Genomic DNA, 19,277 nt, shown 5'->3' with positions numbered 1-19,277 from the left:
AGAAAAAGAACAGGAAGGATCACATGGAAGGTTATAGGGACTAAGCTTTTGCTCACATTCTGTCAGCCAGGTGGCCCTAACCTGTCTGCAAGGGAGGCTGGGAGATAGTCTGATGATGGGTGTGCCCAGTAAGGGGAAGACGTGACGGTGGTGGACACACAGCATCACTGCTGTGTCCCTGGGCCTTAACCCTATATTCTTTTCCTCTGAAAATATGTAATATGTATTGAATGCCTCCTAAGTGTCAGGTGGTGGACAACACCTTGCCCTTAGGCAGCTTACCTTTTGAGGGTGGAGACAGGTGACAAATGAGTAAACAAATGCATATATAATTTCAAACACTAATTCGTGGTATAAAGGAAAGGAAAGCAAGGGGAGGGGAGGGGATGATGGTTGGCCAGGCCACTTTGAGATGTGGCATTTGAGTGGAGACCTGAATGAAGTGAGGGGTGAGTCAGGGAAAGTTTAGGGGGAAAGGCTTTCCAGGTGGAAGGAACAGGAAGGGCAAAGACTCTGAAGTGGGTTGTAGTTAGTCGTGTTTGTGAAGAGCGAAGAGACCACGGTGGCTGGATGGAGTGGAAGGAGGCAAGAGGAGTAGAGCGTGGTAAGAAATGAGGTCAGAGGGGGACTAGGGCCCGGAAGCCACGCACACAGGCACGCACATGAACGCGCGCACGAACGCGCGCACCCCTGGTGAGGAGTTCTGTCTTTTCTCTGAGAGGGGAGTGATGGGAGAGTTTAGAGCAGCAGAGTGGTGTGATAGGATGTACCTTTGAAAACGATCACTGCAGATGCCTCCCAGTGAACAGACTGTGGAGGGCAAGGGCGGAAACAAGGAGCCCAGTGGAGAGGCTGTCGCAATAATCCAAGTGAGAGATGGTGGTGGCTTGGACCAGTGCCCTGGCTGTACAGAAGGAAAGATGTGATTGGTATTAGGAGTTTAAAAAACCTTTTTATTTTGAAAATTTCCAAACATATGCAAAGGTAGAGGTAACAGAGTTAACATCAACTGGCTTCAACAGCCCTCAACATTTGACCAATTTTGTTTCATTTTCGCACCCCCCTCCCTTCTGCTGAGTTATTTTAAAACAAATCTTAGGCCTCCTATCATTTCACAGGATATATTTCAAAGTTGTAGATGTTTAATGTGATTGATGGATTGGCTGCAGGGGCTGAGAGGAAGGGAAGAGTCAGGGCTGAAGAGTGGGGGAGTTTACTGGGTTGGGGGATATCGAGGGAGAGCAAGTTCGGGGGACAGGGAGAATCACGAGGATCATTCTAGACGTAATGAGTCTTAGTTAAGAATCATTACATGGTGGGACCTTCAGGAATAAGTTTGGACATATTAAGTCTTAAATAAACCCATTGCTTTCAAGTCGATTCCAACTCATAGCAACTCTAGAAGACAGAGTAGAACTGCCCCACAGGGTTTCCAAGGAGCTGCTGGTCGATTAGAACTGCCGATGTTAAGTCGTAGAAAATTATAATCCCTGTCTGATGGAACCTTCCAAAATTTGGAATTTGTTTTGGACATATGAAGACACAGAAAATGGCGCTGTCCAATGAGCAAGCCACAGCTGTCAGCCACATATATAATTTTCCATTTTTCTTATAGCGACATAAAAAAATAATAAAGAAAAGCAGGTAACATTAATTCCAATAAGGTATTTTATTTAACCCAGTATACCCAGAAATGATCATTTCAACATGTACTCAGTATTAAAATTACTAATGAGAGATACTAAATATTTTTATACTAAATCTTCGAAAGCTGGGGTGTATTTGACGCTTGAAGACATCTCAGTCCGCACCGGCCACGTTGCAAGTGCTCAATTGCCCTGTGTGGCTACCATATTGGACAGTGCGGGCTTCAAAAGTTAGAATCCTTGGCAAGTGGAACTTCCGGAATCATAGCTATAGAAAGTTAGGAAAATTAGATCTTGACACCCAAGGAGGTTACAATCACAAAGATGTGAAGTTTTTGTACCTTGGAAAGTTGGGGGGTCATTGAATCAGTGAAAGACTCCCTTGGCCCCTCAGAACTTGGTCATAGAAGGTGGGTGTCCCTATGTGGTATGGACCCCCAGCCTCGTCAGGAGCTGCATATATGGGGTGGGCCGAGGGACTCAAAAGGTCACTGCCCACCACCCACTGCAGGGACGTGTCCTCGGTGGAGGTTCTCATGAATTATCACCAGGGCCTGAAGACCGAGCTGGAGGCTCGGCTGCCGGAGCTGACTGCCTGCCAGGAGCTGGGGCGCTCTCTGCTGCTCAACAAGAGTGCCATGGCTGATGAGGTGGGGAGAGGTACAGGGGGCCCCCTCTGCCCCTCAGGCCGGTTGGGGTGGGAGCCAGAGGCACCCCACCCTGACATGTCTCCTGCGCACCCACCACTCCCAGATCCAGGCGCAGCTAGACAAGCTGGGAACCAGGAAGGATGAGGTGTCAGACAAATGGGACCGCCATTGGGAGTGGCTGCAGCAGAGTGAGTGGGGGCCCGAAACACTTGGCTCAAGATGCAGGGACATAGTCCACCCCGTAGGGACAAGGCCCAGAGGGTGACACTGGTTTTCATGTCCCTCAAGGGGACCAGTGGAAAACATGGGGCCCTGGAAGGGTGGACGGAGGAGATTGGCTTGCCATTGAATCCCTAGTGGCAGTCACCTTGGGGGTGAGGTAGTACCCTAGGCATAGCCCCAGCCTCTGCCACCCCTGCAGAGTCCAGAGAGGTCTGGCCGGAATGGGGGAGGTGCAGGCGGAGGGGTCAGGCAGGAGGGAAGAATGTTAGACTGAGTGATCTAGGCTCTGAAGTGGGAAGCTATGGGGTGTGTGGAAGACCAGAGAAAGCCACTGTCCAGGAAGGGCCCCCAGGAGCCCCCAGCACCCTCGCCCCCCCCCCACATGTCTCCTCTCAGTGCTGGAGGTGCACCAGTTCGCCCAGGAGGCGGTGGTGGCCGATGCCTGGCTGACGGCCCAAGAGCCGATCCTGCAGAGCCGAGAGCTGGGCAGCAGCGTGGACGAGGTGGAGCAGCTTATCCGGCGGCACGAGGCCTTCCGGAAGGCAGCGGCTGCCTGGGAAGAGAAGTTCAGCTCCCTGCGGCGCCTGACCACGGTCAGCACCCCAGATCCTGCCCCAGCACCCCCGCACGACCTCCCCAGCCCTCTATATGAGACAGACACACTGGACTCCGTGCTTAGCCCTGTGCTGGTGACCGTCCCTCCTCACCAGGCTGTCAGTCCAGCAGGGGAGACAGAGCTGTCACCAGACAGTGACAGCCCAGAGGGGTCAGGGCTGAGACAGAGGAGGCACAGCAGAGGAGCCGGAGGGACAGGGAAGGCCCAGAGCAACTTGTTCCTGCCTGGGTGGTCTGATCCGAGGCTCGAGGAAAGAGAAGATACTCTTGTCATAAAAAGAGAAATAAGTGTTTGCAGAAGGAAATAGGAATTAAGCACAGGCCTGGACAACCATGATTTTTCAAGGAACTAGTAAACGGTCCCAACTGGGGGGTGGGACCCACAGAACCCAGAACCACCGTCCCAGACCAGTCCACCCCGCCCTTCTCTCACCTGACCCTGGCCCTTCCATCCCCAGATTGAGAAACTCAAGGCTGAACAGAGCAAGCAGCCACCCACGCCCCTACTGGGACGCAAGTTCTTCGGGGACCCCACGGAACTGGCGGCCAAGGCGGCGCCCCTGCTGCGGCCCTCGGGCTACGAGAGGGGCCTGGGGGGCCTGGAGCCCCTGGCCCGCCGGGCCTCGGACACGCTGTCAGCCGAGGTGCGGACCCGGGTCGGGTATGTGCGCCAGGAGCTGAAGCCTGAGCGCCTCCAGCCGCGCATCGACCGGCTACCGGAGGTCCCGGTGAGGGTGGAGCCTGCATCTCCGCCAGCCGCACCCGAGGACGCCACAGAGGCCCCCAGGGCCCCCGCGGTGGTGGAGCAGGACCGGCCGCGGCCAGAGCGCCAGGAGTCGGTCGATCAACCCGAGGAAGCTGCGCGGAGGCGGCGGCCCGAGCGGCAGGAGTCTGCGGAGCACGAGGCGGCACACAGCCTTACCCTGGGCCGCTACGAGCAGATGGAGCGGCGGCGCGAGCGGCGTGAGCGGCGTTTGGAGCGACAGGAGTCCAGCGAGCAGGAGACGCCCACCAGAGGAGACTTAACCAAGGGGTGAGGCCCCATGTGGCCAGGGGGTGAGGGAAAGGGAACGGGGAGAGCTCCTAGAGCCGCGCAGCGCCAGCGGAGAGAGCTCAGAACTGCCTAAGGCGGGAGCTACTGTCGTGGAACCCGTTTTGCAGAGGTGTACACTGAGGCTGAAAGACTGTAGGAGCTGTGCCCTTTGCCCCACATAGGCAGCTCTTCCTGATGCCCGAGCTTCCAGATTCTCAAATCTCTGGGTGGCCAGCCCTGGGCAGGGACCTTGTCCTCTCTGCACCTCAGTATCTCGTCTGGTCTGATGATGGACTGATCACTTCCCCGGTTGAAGATAAGATCCTTTATCACAATCGCACTGAATCCTTTCAACAGCCTTGTGAAGCAGGGGCTGCTGTCATCTTGCATGTTATGGATGGAGTAACTGAGGCCCAGAGAAAGCAAGTCACTCAGCCGGGACTTGAACCCAGATCTGTCAGACTCCAGAATTAACCTGAGTGTGTTGTGCAGATCAGTCAGTCAGCGGTGTCCCCAAAGAGGCCTTTGGTCCGTCAGATACGTCTTGGAGACGGTGACTTCTTGACCTCTTTTTAACTTAATATTTCGTGAACATTTGTTGAGTGCCCACTCTATGCCTGGTGTGTGTTGGGGACAGCAGTCACTGAACCAGCACCGGCCCTGCCTCCATGGGGCTCACAGTCCAGTGAGAGAAAAGGACCTCTCCCCAGACAGTGATGACCCAGAATGATCAGGGCTGGGATGGGGGAAACCCAGGGGGCTAGGGAGCCCACAGGGTGGGTGGAACAGTATGCTCAAAGGCTTGAAGGCACCAGTGTGCATGTTGTTCTTGGTGTTACTTAAAACTAAAGGGGGAAATGTTTGGTCCTCTGCTCTGCAGAGTGCGCTGAGCACCTGCCGTGTGTCAGGCGAGCATCTGAGAGCGGAGGCTACAGGAGTAGACAGGGACCTGGCATTTCAGGGTAAGGGAGAAAGGCTCCTTGTCCAGCCAGGCTGGTCCCTGGGAGAACGCACCCCGGTTCCATTGGGCCTTTCTCCTCCCACCCTCAGGAAGGCCACCCTGGCTGATATTGTGGAGCAGCTGCAGGAGAAAGAGGCAAGCCCCGGGCTCCCTGCTGGGGTAAGTTGGCCTTCTGGAGGGGGCACGGGGTCCCTCTCCTCAGAGGCAGGGGTCAGGATCCCTGAAATAGCCATTGTCCCTGCAGGGAGAGGGTCCCCAGATGCCCCCACATTCTGCCCCTTAGGAAAATGGGTTGGGGCTGGATGGGGAGACAGGAATTCGTCTTTCCCCTAGGAACCTCTGTCCCCAAACAGGCTCTCCAGACTCTTCCCACATCTATCCTGGACTCTGTATTTCTCCACAGCCCACTGGGTCCCAAATTTCCCCACAGACAGATGGGGGGACTCCTGACCCCCCGCCCCCACAGAAGGAAGTCCCAGGTTCCTCCTACAGACAGCTGGACAGCCACCTCCCTGTACCTTTTCCTCCACTGACCTAGCTCCTTCCCCCACTATCGTGAGGGATTCCAAATATGAGTCCTGACAGATTCACCTCCAAGACTGGTTGGGGTGGGGGGCAGCTAAGAATTGGACTTCCAGCCCTGAGGTCTTCCCAGAAATCACTGGTAAGAGAGACGGCCCTCCAGGCAGATGGGACCTTCAGCCACCGACAAATGACCCCCACACTTCTTCCTATGGACAGTAGCCCTCTTTGCCCTCCCTCCACACAGCCGTCGCTGCCTCAGCCTCGCGAGCTTCCCCCCGGCCGCCTGCCTAACGGGCTTGAGCCGCCGGAGCGGACACCTCGGCCGGACAGGCCGCGGGCCCGGGACCGTCCCAAGCCGCGACGCCGGCCGCGCCCCCGGGAGGGTGGTGAAGGCGGGGGAAGCCGGCGCTCGCGCTCCGCCCCAGCCCAGGGAGGCTCCGCCCCCGCGCCTCCGCTCCCGCCCACCCATACTGTTCAGCACGAGGGCTTCCTGCTGCGCAAGCGCGAGCTTGACGCCAACCGCAAGTCTTCCAACCGGTGAGCGGGTTGGGCGGGGCTTTGGAAGGCGGAACCCAAGCTCAGGGTGTCCAATGAGTGAGTAGGTGGGCCTGCGGAGTGGTGTTACCCAACCAACCGGTGGGGGGTAGGCGGGGCCTGAGGGGGCGGGGCTCAAATGCAAGGAATCCAACCAATGATTGGGAGGAGCGGGGCCTAAACTCAGTGCCTCCAATGAGGTGAAGCTAGAGGGGGTGAGATCTCACCGCAAGGAAATAAACTGGGACTCAGTCACAAAGCAACCAACCCAGGAGTTGGCTATAGCTGAATGGCCAACTAGGGGTGGCATCTAGCATGTGGGGTTCCAGTGGCAGGTTAGGCGGAGCCCATCCAACCAATGAGTGGGGTAGGTCCAGCCTTGAAGTTGCAAATTGGAGGAGGGTCTGAAAAGCAACGGAAGGCCAAACTGAGGGTCCCATAAATAGACAGCCTGCATGTGGGGCACCTCGTAGTGGTTTCCAAGTGGGGGCGGGGCCTAGCCGTGATGCATGTGTGCTTGGAGTCCAGTTCCCTTTTTGTCCAACTAGGAGTCAGAATCTGAGGAGAGGTGGACCCAAAAAGTGAAACACCTGCCCGACGAGTAAAGTGGATCCTAGACACAAGACTTGAAGTGGGCAGGGCGAGTTTTGCAAGTGGGGTCTGGAGGTAGTCCAGGCAGTATGGATAGTGTGGCTTCCTTGTGCCTCCACCAAGATGGGGATAGAGTGTGGGGGACTTCCTCCTGTGTTGGGGCTAGGACTGAATGGGGAGACAGGGATTCCTCTTTTCCTGCAATAGGCCAATAGATCTTCCTTCAGGGCACTTTGTGGGAGTGGAAGAGTGGCACAGTAAGGAAGGATGTCCTGGGTTGAGGAAGTGCCTGAGCAAAGACTTAGTGTGAAGACGGCTTAAATCCTGCCCTTGGGAAATCTAAGATGGGAGGGGGTAAGGGCAACCCCGGCAGAGGCCAACCTGAGCAAAGGCTTGGTATCGGGAGTTTCAGACCCTTCTCTCAACTCAGTAACAGCCACAGGAAGAGTGCCCCAGGCATAGGGCCCAACTAGGGCAAAAGTCCAGCGGTAGGCGGGCTCAGGCGCATTCAGCCCCATGAAGGAAGGGCATTAATGAAGAGCATCCAGGCCGAGTGCTGTGACTCTGCTTCGAGCCCCGTCTCATCACCCCAGGTCCTGGGTGAGCCTGTACTGTGTGCTCAGCAAGGGAGAGCTGGGCTTCTACAAGGACTCCAAGGGACCGGCATCAGGGGGCACACACGGCGGGGAGCCACTACTCAGCCTGCACAAGGCCACCAGCGAGGTGGCCAGTGACTACAAGAAAAAGAAACATGTCTTCAAGCTCCAGTGAGCCCCCCAAGTGGGCAGGCGGGGCAGGGGACATTCAAAGCCCAGCTTCCCCCTCCCAACAGAACCCTGGCTCCCCTAGAGGACAGGTGGTGGGTGGCTGGGCCTCTGCCCCAGTTTCCCCAAGTGTTGTGTCCTCTCCTGCAGGACCCAGGATGGCAGCGAGTTTTTGCTCCAAGCTAAAGACGAGGTGAGATCTGGATGTTTCCCTCCCCTCTGTGGGCCTCAGGAATGGCTCCGGGCCTGGAGTGATGGGGCTGTGATAGAGGATACACAGGCTGGAGTTACCAGGGCTGTGATGGGAAGCCCAAGGGGCCTGAGCGCCCAGAGGTCCCTGACCAGCCTGGGGAGGGGGCAGTGCAGGAGTTCTGCCCGGAGGCCCTCAGGACAAATCCAACCCCCTTGCCTTGGCCTCTGAGCTGAGCCTGGAAAGAAACCGAAGAGGAGGAACTCAGCTAAAAAGGAGGTACAGGGGTGACAGAGGCAGAGGGAACTGCAAATAAAAAGGAGCGGAAGTGAAGAATTGCAAAAGGTTAACTGTGATGCCGGAGGACAGAGTTCAAGGAGGAAGGAAAAGTGGTCCCGAAAAGGTTCCCAGGGCTGGATATTGCAGAGCATTGTGGGCCATTTGGAAGAGGTTTGGATTTTATCCCAAGGGCACTGGGAAGCCATGGTAGTGCTTTCAGCCAGGGAGGGTTATAGTGATGCAGAAGAAAGATCCTTCTGGCTGCCACGTGCAGGGTAGATTGGAGAGGGCAAGAGTGGGGGTAGGGAGCCCAGGAGGCCACCAGGGCAAGTCTCAAGTGGGAGAGGCTGTAGCTGGACCAGAGTAGGCCTGTGGGGAGGAGAGGAAGAAGTGAGTGAGAGAGACAGGGATCGGAGTGGACCCCAGGGTTGGGGCAAGGGGAGAGGCCGGGGAGGAGAAGGAGGCATGGGAGTGGTGTGAAGATGTTGAGAATAATAACTACACTTTGTTATCTCATTCAGTCCTCACAAGACGAGATGAAGCAGGCCTTTATTCTCTCTATGCCTCATTTTACTTATCTGTAAAATGGAGATAAAAATAGCTCCTCCTAAGAGGGTTATTGTGAGAAATAAATAGAACATTTAGCACAGGGCCTGGTACATGTCAGAGTTCTCCAAGTGTCCGCTGCTATTATTACCATTGTTTTTTGTTGTTTGTAGTGGCAATTATTATAGTACCTATTGTGCAGGATTAATCCACAAGAGTGCTTGGAACAGATCTGGCACAGAGTCTGGCAAGTGCTGTATAACTGTTTGCATTAGTACCAGTAGTAGTAGTATTACCCCCATTTAATAGATGAGGAAACTGAGGTTCAGAGAGGGCTGTTGGAGTCCAGATTTGTCTACTACTAAAGCTCTTCTTCTCCAAATATGGACCCTCTTCCGTTTCTTCCCCCAGGAGGAGATGAACGGCTGGCTGGAAGCTGTGGCTGCCTCGGTGGCTGAACACGCTGAGATAGCCCGCTGGGGCCAGACGCTACTCACAACGTCGTCCACAGACGAGGGCAACCCCAAGCGGGAGGCAGGGGAGCGCAGGGCCAGCGGGCGCCGGAAGTGACTCCCCCAGCCCCCGGACCTGACAAGTCTCCCGCCCCTCCTCTCCACTCCGTGGGCACAAAGACACTTTCTCTTCCACAGGGGCAGGAGCCCCTAGTTCCAACACTGCGGACTTGGCATGACGGGCACTGGAAAGGAGGGGACTTCTCCTGCACCCCAAGAAGTGGTGCAGGGAGAGCTGCCCCTATAGCCATATCTCGGCCCCTTCCCGCTGGCCACCTCCACCCCAGATGCTGGGGCTCTATTATTTTTATGCAATAACTGAGCTTGGGGGGGCGGGGTGGGGGCCAGTCGAGCCAAGTCCCCTGCCCCGACCCCCAGATTCTGCCTGAAAAAGCTGGGGTGGTGGGGGCAATAATTCCTGCCCCGCTCTCCACCACAGGGATGGGAACGGGGGGCGCTGGTGAGGTCCCCTGGACCGTCCAGGGTGCTAGGGGGTGGGGAGGGGATGCCCCCTCCTCGCCTTTACCTCACTTCCAATGCTGCCTTGAACTCTGTCTGGGGGGGGTGCCCTAGCCCCCCGCACTCCGCCGCCTCAGAGCCATGCGGTTAATTCCTGACTTAGATTATTTTTGCAAAACGTCAACCTCCTCCTCCCCCGCCCCGCATCCGCGAAGGCTTTAAATGGGAGGGGGCGTCAAAGCTCAAAACTGTTTTCCTCTCTCCTCCCCCCTCCAGCTGTAAATGCGCTTTCTTGAGGGGTGGGGCGAGGGGGAGCCCTCCCCCTGCATGCTTCTGGCTGGAGCACCTCCCTGGGGGTTGGATGAACGGGTTGTGGGCAGCCAGGAGAAGCCTCTGGGGCCCGGGGGTGTGGGGCGGTGTGGCGGGCGCACACTGTAAGTACCTATAATAAATCCTTTGGCTTTGACGGTCCATGACGGCTGGTCCACGTTTTATTGGCCGCGCCAGGATTCGGGGAGGGCTGTAGGAGGGACCGCGGATGCGGAGAACGTCTAAATGTCTCCCGTGATGTGGACTAAAGTCAGGGTGCAAGCACACGTTCCCGGATGAGGCTGCTAGATAACATACCTTAAAAGGAGACCCTGGGAGGGATGGGGCAATGTTTTGTTAACGCTCGGCAGCTAAGCTTCCCCAAAGGAGCAGCCCGGTCCGCCCCGTCCAGGCTAGTAAAGGAAGGCCCTTTAAGGAGGCGGATACATTAGCTGTGACTGGCGAGCACACTGTCCAGTCGGCGGCGGCTCAGGAGTCATCGGCCCAATGAGCATGCGGTGGGGGCGGGGTCTGGGTGCACACCCGGAAGCGGGCGCAGGCTGGCCGGCTCGCCTAGGGGCCATGGCAGCAGTGGCGACTGCAGCCGAGGGGGTCCCGGGTCGGGGGCCTCCCGGGGAGGTGATTCATCTGAACGTGGGGGGTAAGAGGTGAGTGTAGAGGAGCCCTTGGGGTCGGGGAGCGGAATGGGAGTGCCCGCCTCCCGTGGGGGGAATCCCTGTCCGTCAATGATTGCTCCGCCCCCTGCTGGAGGCGCGAGAGCCTGGAAAAGCACCGGGGGGTGGGGAAGAAACTCAGCTGGTCCTGGGGGAGGGGGTCGCATCCCTCCTCTTCCCCCCATCATCTCATGCGTCCGCTCACCTCCCCGCCCAGATTCAGTACCTCCCGTCAGACTCTCACCTGGATTCCAGATTCCTTCTTCTCCAGGTGATTGGGAGAGCGAGTTTGGGGCGGGGGGGAAAGGGGCGGGAAGGGGCGGGGTGGGAAAACCTAAATTATCCCGCCTGTGACACATGCTTTGCGAACCCTCACTTCAGTCTTCTAAGCGGACGCATCTCCACGCTAAAAGATGAAACTGGAGCGGTGAGTAGGGCTAGGGTAGAAATTGGAGGGCTGGTAGGAGGAGGGACAGGACCCCCCCACTTGGCCCTGCTCTTTGCACTGCCCGTCCTCTGCCCTCCTCTCTCTCAGATCTTCATCGACAGGGACCCCACCGTCTTCGCCCCAATCCTCAACTTCCTGCGCACCAAAGAGTTAGACCCCAGGTTAGTATGGACGGCAAAGGGAGAGGGTCCTCCACCTTCTTCACCCCCTGAGAAGTCTCTTCTCCCGCTCAGTATGTTCATTTAAACTTCGCTCTATTAGAATCCTCATTCAGAATCTTGATCATATTAAAATTATATGCCCCCAGAGTCCGTACACACACATACATCCACTAACCCTATCTTCACTCCTTGGAATCTTGATCCCGTCAGAATCCCTGCCCGTGGGGATTCTACGTGCAGTTTTGAAACTTCCTCCTCAGAATTCTTTGCCCCCTCCGCACTTCCCTCATCCCTCAGACCCTGACTCCTAGTTAATTCTACCACCTAGGGGTGTCCACGGTTCCAGCCTTCTCCATGAAGCCCAGTTCTATGGGCTCACTCCTCTGGGTAAGTGGAAGTCCCCAATTAGCATTCTCATTTGCCTAGAAAACCAGCTTTCCAGTGACGCTCCCTGACTCCTCCCTGCCCCTTTTCCCCCCTCCCTCGTGAAAGAGTGTTGAGTTAGAGCTGAGAACACTGGATTTGGTCTTGCGTCTGAAGGTAGCGATGGTATTCTGTGGAGAAAGAAGTGGGGAGGGGGAAAAGGGTCTGTCTCAGTACCCCCTAAATCCCAGCCTTCGAGTTGTTCTCTCTCAGTTCGTCGCCTGCAGCTGCGGGAAGAGCTGGATCGATCTTCTTGCGGAAATGTCCTCTTCAACGGTTACCTGCCCCCACCAGGTGGGCACTCCTAACGGATGGAGGGGTCGTGGATTAAAGACTACATTTCCCCTGGGGCCCCTTCTTGGGTGCCTGTGCCATGAGCTCGGAGACCTAATGGGAGTTGTAGTTCTGCATCAGATGCTTGGGCTGATCTTTGGAGAGGAAGTAGGAAACTGCATTTCCCATGAAGCAGTGGGCCATCTAGTCTTTCTTGAAGCTCAGAAGTGTGCCCTAGGGCCTGATGGGAGTTGTAGTCCAGGTTTGATTTCCTTGTGGGGAGCCTTAGGAGGAGCTGGGATTTTTTGCATGGAGGGGAGAAATATTAAAAGGGAGATTGTAACTACTATCCCCTTGAGATCCTAGAGCAGCTAGCCCACTGGCCATGGAAAATATGCGCCAGGTTTTATTGGGAACTGTAGTCCACTCTTCGCGACTCATAGCGACCCCATAGGGTTTCCAAGGCTGTAAATCTCTGCGGAAGCCGCCTAGCGTGTCTTTCTCCTGACGCCACTGGTGGTTTCCAACCGCCAGCCTTTCAGTTAGCAGTTGAGCGCTTTAACCACTGCGCAGCCAGGGCTCCTACTAGGCTTTGCTGGTTGGTAGAAGGAACAGAGTAGGGAAATTGTAATTTATAGCTTTATTTCCCTATCCTCAGTCATGACCGACTACCTTCATGCAGTACCCCAAATGTGAAAACCTGTGCTATTATTTTATTCAGTTAGGTTTACTTGGCTTTAAAAAGCTATTATTTTAAATAGAAACTTTCAATCACTACCTTTATGCCATAAATACAAAGTCAACACGAACGGTAAACCCAAGGATGCGGCAATTGTTGTTAGTTGTCGTTTTAGTTGACACTGAGTCGACTTCAACTCAACAGAGTGAGAGGTTGCCTGGTCCTGTGCCGTCTTCATGACTGTTGGTGATTGGACAGTATTCTGTTGTGATTCATAGGGTTCTCATTGGCTAATTGTCGGAAGTAGATCACCAGGTCTTCCTTCCTTTCTTTCTTGCCCAAACATAACAGTGTCATTAACCTCTGGCTAGATGTTGTTGCCTACCAAGGGCTTACCTGCTCTCCATTTATTTAAAAGGAAATACTAGCGAGCGTTAAGGAGCCCTGGTGGCACAGTGGTTAACCGCTAGGCTGCTGACCGGAGGGTCGGCGATTCGAACCCACCAGCCGCTCCTCAAGAGAAAGAGGTGGCAGTCTGCTTCTGCAAAAGATTTACAGCCTCGGAATCCAGATTGGGGCAGTTCTACTCTGTCCTATTAGAGTCGCTATGAGTCAGAATCGACTCTCAACGACAACAGGTTTGGGGTTTTTTTGGTTATTAGCAAGTGTTAGAGAGGCTTCGTGGCAGCACCAAAGTGAGTCTTCCTCTGTGACTATCCCCGAGGTACGGAAAAAGGAGTAACTCGCCGTGCGATTTAATATTGTTGAACGCCACGTCCCTGCACCACCTAAAATTCCCTCCCCAGGGGACGGCGTTCTGCACGTGGGGAAATCATTGGCATGTTTTAAGCGTTTGCCATGTGGCAGTCATTAGTACAGTCGTTGATACTTTGCCGCCTCCACCCCCCACCCTGGTACCCCAGTGTTCCCGGTGAAGCGAAGGAGTCGGCACAGCCTGGTGGGGCCACAGCAGAGCGGGGGGCGCCCAGCCCCTGTTAGACGGAGCAACACGATGCCCCCCAACTTGGGCAATGCAGGGCTGCTGGGTCGCATGCTGGAGGAGAAAGCCCCTCCTTCTCCCTCGGGTATGTTTCTGTCTCCTGGGAGGTGGGGTGCCACTGGGGCTCCTGTGACCCTGCCCTGACCTTCCTCTTCCCCGCCAGGGCTACCAGAGGAGCCAGGGATGGTACGCCTGGTGTGTGGACACCACAACTGGATCGCAGTGGCCTATACCCAATTTCTTGTCTGCTACAGGTGCCTGGGGAGTGGGGTGGCCAGAGGCTTTGAGCCTTGTTGATAGAGAGGATTTGAAGGTGAGGGCTCGTGTTGTCCCCCCGATCCTACAGGCTGAAGGAGGCCTCTGGCTGGCAGCTGGTGTTTTCCAGCCCCCGCCTGGACTGGCCCATCGAGAGGCTGGCGCTTACAGCTCGAGTGCTCGGTGGGGCTTTGGGTGAGCATGACAAGATGGTGGCAGCGGCCACAGGCAGCGAGATCCTGCTGTGGGCACTGCAGGCAGAAGGCGGTGGCTCTGAGATAGGTACGGTACCAAGGCTTCTCCAGCTTTGCCGGGGAGAATCTTGTGCCCTTCAGAATTCCACCCCAACCTGTGGCCTCATAGAATTATGTACCCATCAGAGTTCTGTGGCCTGTTAGAATTCTATGCCCCGTCAGGATCCCGTGGACTGTAGAACTATCTTCTTGTTAGTTGCTGTCGCGTTGGCTCTGACTCATGGCGCCCTTGTGTATAACGGAACAAAACATTGTCCAGTCCCGTGCTGTCTTCGTGATCGTTGGTATGCTCGGGTCCATTGTTGCAGCTGTTGCCTAGCGCCTTCCAACCTAGGGGACTCATCGTCCAGCACTGTATTGGACAATATTCTGTTGTGATCCATAAGGATTTTATTGGCTTATTTTTGGAAGTAGATCACCAGGCCTTTCTTCCTAGTCTTTATTACGCCCTGGTTGCATAGTGGTTAAGAGCTACAACTGCTAACCAAAAGGTCGGCAGTTTGAATCCACCAGCCGCTCCCTGGAAACCGTATGGGGCAGTTCTCCTCTGTCCTATAGGGTTGCTATGAGCTGGAATCGACTCAACGGCAACGGGTTTGGTTTGGTTTTGTTAGTCTGGAAACTCCATTGAACCTGTCTACCATAGATGACCCTACTGGTATTTGAAATACTGGTGGCATAGCTTCCAGCATCATAGCAACATGCAAGCCCCTACACTGTAATAGACTGACAGATGGGTGGTGGGTAGAACTATGTAACCCGTTAGAATTCTGTAGATTGTTAAAATAGTCCATCCCATAAAATTCTCAAACCCGTCCGAATTCTCTGTCCCGTTAGATCTCTGTGCCTGAATGGAAGTCTCCAACCCTTTAGAATTCCGTGGCCTGTTAGAATGCTGTGGCCTGTTAGAAAAATCCGGCCACCTACAGTTCTCTCACCCGTCAGAATTCTCTGCCCCATCAGAATTTCCTGCCCTGTTAGATCTCTCTGCTTTGAGAATTCTCCACGCCAGGAGAATCCCAGAGCCGTTGGAATCTGTGTGCCCGTTAGGAATCTCTGACTTGTTAGAATAATCTGTCCCCTAATAAATCTCAGCCCTCATGAGAATCCTCTGCACTGCTGGCGTTTGTGCCTGATGGGAAATCTCAACCCTGTTAGAGTTCCCCGCTCTATCAGAGTCTCATGCCCCATCGGAAATCCGACCCGTCGTAACACTCTAATTCCTGCCAGAATCCTCTATCCCGGGAGGACTGCAGGGCCCAGCGGAATCCTCTAGCCCTTAGAATTTTTTCTGTCCAGGCTTCCTGCCATCCTTCCCCTCCCCCGTGGAGCGGGGGCCTGGCTGAGCCGTCTTTGCCACTGTAGGAGTCTTCCATCTGGGGGTGCCTGTGGAGGCCTTGTTCTTTGTCGGAAACCAGCTCATCGCCACAAGCCACACGGGGCGCATTGGGGTGTGGAACGCTGTCACCAAGCACTGGCAGGTGAGGGCTCCAGCCAGCCAGGTGGCCAGACTCTACAGATCCAGGGAGGGCTTCCTTTCGGCCCTCCCCCTACTGAGAAGTACCAGACACCCCATCAGTGGGCCAGAGCCTGGGGGTTTGTGAATAAAGCCCTAAGGAGCTTCTGGGAGGACTTCCTGGAGGAGGGAGCTGCCCAAGCTGGAATGAAGGATAGATGGGTTTAGAAAGGAGGAGAGAAGGCTCTCCAGACACTGGGTGGGGAGTGGGTGACAAGGAGATGGTGCAGGAGGCAGAGACACAGAGAGACGGGCAGACATGTATGTGTCCAGTGTTGCTTATTTGTACTAGAGTGTGAGTGTTTGGGAGAGAGAGAGAAAGAGACAGACAGAGGCAAAGAAAGGAGAGAGAAGGACAGATATAGAGGGAGAGAAACAGACAAATACAGACAGAACCAGGAGGAGGCAATGAGCGAGAGAGAAGGGTGGAGAGAGAGAAAGCAGGACTGAGTGACAGATACAGGGACGTAGAGAGAGAGACGGCAGTGAGCAGAGTCATGTCAGAAATACAGAGTTGAGGAGAGACCAAGAAACAGCGAGAGACAGATACACAAAGAGGGGCCCCAGAGAGAACTAGAACCAGACAGAGACAGAGGCAGAGAGGCCCAGAGTGGGCGAGGCTGGGGAGAAGCAGCCTCAAAGCCTGGTGGGTTCTGTAGACAAGAGGAGCAGGTATTCTAGGAGGGGGCTCGGTAGAAGCAAAGGCGTGAAGGGGTCCACGGCTGTGGCTGTCCCTGCCCCCCAGGTCCAGGAGGTGCAGCCCATCACCAGCTATGATGCAGCCGGCTCCTTCCTCCTTCTCGGCTGCAACAACGGCTCCATCTACTACGTGGGTGAGCAGTGCCCAGCACCCAGGTGCCTGAGAGCCACCCCAGGAAATGGGGGGGTAGGGGCACAGGCTGGGGCACCTTGAACAAACCCACTTCACCCTCCCTGCCCACCCCAGATGTGCAGAAGTTCCCCCTTCGCATGAAGGACAATGACCTCCTTGTCAGCGAGCTCTACCGGGACCCGGCGGAAGACGGGGTCACCGCTCTCAGCGTCTACCTCACGCCCAAAACCAGTAAGCTGTGAGCCAGGGCTTCCCCTGCTACCATCCCCAGCCAGCCCCAGCCCATAGCTGCCTCTCCACCACTGGTGTAGTGTGACCTAGTGGGATTTATTGGGAGGGGAGATAGATTCAACTCTCATTTAGTCACTCTGCAAACATTTATGAGCATAAGTACATAAGTGCTGTTCTAGGCGCTGGACCATGCGTGGGGAGGCCTCTCCGCCAGGGGCGGAATTGGCCACTAGTCATTAATCTTTGTGTTTCTTTCCCATCTCAGTGATTAGGGCATGTCTTGGTTTCTTAGTGCTGCTATAACAGAAGTACCACGTGTGGGTGGTTTTGAAGGACAGAAATTTAGTTTTGTTTAGGAGGCTAGAAGTCTGAATTCAGGGCACCAGCTCTAGGGAAAGTTTCCCTCTCTGTCCATTCTAGGGGAAAATTCTCATCTCAGCTTCTGTAACCCTGGCGTTTTTCAGTTCCTTGGCGATCTCCACGTGGTATCTATCCACCCCCAATTTGTGCTTGTTTGTCTCTGTGCCTGATCTAGTGTTTTTTTTTTTTTTTTTTTTTTTATTGTGCTTTAGGTGAAAGTTTATAGCACAAATTAGTTTCTCATTCAAAAATTTATACATGAATTGTTCTGTGACATTGGTTTTAATCCCCACAATGTGACAGCACTCTCCCCTTTTCCACCGCGGGTTCCCCATGTCCATTTGTCCAGTTTTCCTGCCCCTTCCTGCCTTCTTGTCTTGCTTTTGGGCAGGAGTTGCCCATTTGGTCCCCTGTATTTGATTGAACTAAGAAGCATGTTCCTCCCGTGGGTTTTTGTTTTATAGGGCTGTCTAATCTTTGGCTGAAAGTGGGCTTCAGGAGGGCCTTCAGTTATAAGTGGGCAGGGTATCTGGGGCCACAGTCTTGGGGATAATCTGTTTTTTTTTTATATCCCTAAAGTGATATAATGGGATTATATCCACAGGTATAGGGGTTAGCATTCCAGCACATGTTTTGCGGGAGGGACACAATTCATTCCATAACAGAGCATGATGTTTGCATGCTCATAAAGCAAAGAGGATGCATGTTTTACAGTGCAGGAAGTCAAGTTCTCTTGCTTGGGAGAGTTTTTTTTTTTTTTTGGTCTTATTTTCTTGACCTCAAATGCAGAGAAATAGATTGTTTTTGTTTGCTATCTGTTTGTTTTTATTGAGATCGAATTCACAGGCCATAAAATTCACCATTTGAAAATATACAAATTCAGTGGGTTGTAGTTTATTCACAAGGCTATGCAACCATCACCATTATCTAATTCCATAACATTTTCATCACCCCAGAAAGAAACCCAGTACCCATCAACAGTCGTTGGTCTCTACTCCATCTCAAGGCAACTTGTACATATGGTGTGAGGTAGGGATCAGGCTAATCTTTCCCATGCAGCTATCTAATTGTTCTAGCAGGAATAAGTTAATAATACATCTAATTTCAAAGCATAGTATCGCCTTTCTTCCACATAAGGCCCCTGTCTTGTTTCATTTATTTATTTATTTTTTCTCTCCATCTCCCTCCCCACCGCGTGCCACCGTTCTGTCATGTTTAACACTCATCTTCTCATTTGCCTCAATTGTCCTCTGCCCGTTACGGACTGAATTGTGTCCCCTAAAAATGTTTGTCCACTTGACTAGGCGATGATTGCCAGTATTGTGTGGTTGTAATAAAAAAATGACTCAGCACAGAAAATTAAGTAGAACAAAGAAACTGTCCACAACACGCCTATTTTGTGATCTGATGTGATTTCCCTGTGTGTTGTAAATCCTCACGTCTATGACGTTAATGAGGCAGGATTAGAGGCAGTTATGGTAATGAGGCAGGACCCAATCTACAAGATTAGGTTGTATCTTGAGTCGATTTCTTTTGAGATAGAAAAGAAAGAAGTGAACAGAGAGACATGGGGACCTCATACCACCAAGAAACAAGAGCCAGGAGAATAGCATGTCCCTTGGACCCGGGGTCCCTGTGCTGAGAAACTCCTAGACCAGGGAAAGATTGATGATAAGGACCTTCCCCCAGAGCCAACAGAGAAAGAAAGCCTTCCCTTGGAGCTGACACCCTGACTTTGGACTTCCAGCCTCCTAAATTGTGAGAGAATAAATTTCTGTTTGTTAAAGCCATCCACTTGTGGTATTTCTGTTATAGCAGCGCTAGATACCCAAGACCCTGCCCTGGATTTAATATCTGTCCTTATGGCTATGCATAGCCCTAATCCATTACTTGTGACTGCTGCAGAGAATACTCCAACCAGATGTTACCTACCCACATTCCTTAGGCTGTTCCGTTAAGTTTCTGACTGTGGCAAAATTATTTTTCCCCTGTGGAAAGTTGGCAAGGGGCTGTGAGTCCCTTGGACACACGGGGTTACATTTTCTTGTCTTGCCGTCTGTGTCTGTTTATACCGTCTCTCTCTATGCTTTTCTTTCTCTCTCATTCTCTCTCCCTTATCCTTCTCTGTACTCGGTTTCTCTTCCCTGTGTCTCCCTGTTTCTCTGTCTCTCTTCCCTCTCTCATTACCACTGTGTCTCTGTCTCTGGCTTTATTTCTCTGGCTCTCTCTCTCTCTTTGATCTGTCCCTCCATTTTCTGTATCTCTTCACCAGCTGGTCTCCATCTCTTCCTTTCTCCCTGCTTTCTGACTCCATCTCTGTTCTTTGTCGCTCTCT

At 53.8% G+C, this 19,277-nt stretch overlaps 2 protein-coding genes across 2 annotated transcripts in view; both read left to right on the top strand.

Annotated features, from left to right (window-relative positions):
* The window catches only part of SPTBN4 (spectrin beta, non-erythrocytic 4), a 97,755-nt gene extending 88,629 nt beyond the window's left edge, over positions 1–9,126 (top strand). Inside the window, exons 28-36 of the mRNA XM_004390866.1 lie at positions 2,158–2,296; positions 2,400–2,484; positions 2,915–3,111; positions 3,592–4,166; positions 5,217–5,286; positions 5,897–6,189; positions 7,371–7,544; positions 7,692–7,734; positions 8,968–9,126. Of these exons, the coding sequence (XP_004390923.1) occupies positions 2,158–2,296; positions 2,400–2,484; positions 2,915–3,111; positions 3,592–4,166; positions 5,217–5,286; positions 5,897–6,189; positions 7,371–7,544; positions 7,692–7,734; positions 8,968–9,126 (1,735 nt within the window). The remainder of the gene's footprint in view (positions 1–2,157; positions 2,297–2,399; positions 2,485–2,914; positions 3,112–3,591; positions 4,167–5,216; positions 5,287–5,896; positions 6,190–7,370; positions 7,545–7,691; positions 7,735–8,967) is intronic.
* A 1,278-nt stretch (positions 9,127–10,404) lies between these two features.
* The window catches only part of SHKBP1 (SH3KBP1 binding protein 1), a 13,729-nt gene continuing 4,856 nt past the window's right edge, over positions 10,405–19,277 (top strand). The window contains exons 1-12 of the mRNA XM_004390852.2: positions 10,405–10,504; positions 10,728–10,781; positions 10,892–10,937; positions 11,046–11,119; positions 11,448–11,506; positions 11,756–11,836; positions 13,418–13,579; positions 13,658–13,748; positions 13,841–14,031; positions 15,369–15,484; positions 16,265–16,352; positions 16,466–16,582. Of these exons, the coding sequence (XP_004390909.1) occupies positions 10,419–10,504; positions 10,728–10,781; positions 10,892–10,937; positions 11,046–11,119; positions 11,448–11,506; positions 11,756–11,836; positions 13,418–13,579; positions 13,658–13,748; positions 13,841–14,031; positions 15,369–15,484; positions 16,265–16,352; positions 16,466–16,582 (1,165 nt within the window). The 5' untranslated portion in view covers positions 10,405–10,418. The remainder of the gene's footprint in view (positions 10,505–10,727; positions 10,782–10,891; positions 10,938–11,045; positions 11,120–11,447; positions 11,507–11,755; positions 11,837–13,417; positions 13,580–13,657; positions 13,749–13,840; positions 14,032–15,368; positions 15,485–16,264; positions 16,353–16,465; positions 16,583–19,277) is intronic.

The sequence above is a fragment of the Trichechus manatus genome, unplaced genomic scaffold, assembly GCF_000243295.1.
Source record: "Trichechus manatus latirostris isolate Lorelei unplaced genomic scaffold, TriManLat1.0 scaffold00338, whole genome shotgun sequence".
In the NCBI taxonomy this organism is placed as follows: domain Eukaryota; kingdom Metazoa; phylum Chordata; class Mammalia; order Sirenia; family Trichechidae; genus Trichechus; species Trichechus manatus.
The sequence above is the reverse complement of the archived record's forward strand: the minus strand, read 5'-3'. Positions and strand labels throughout refer to the sequence as shown.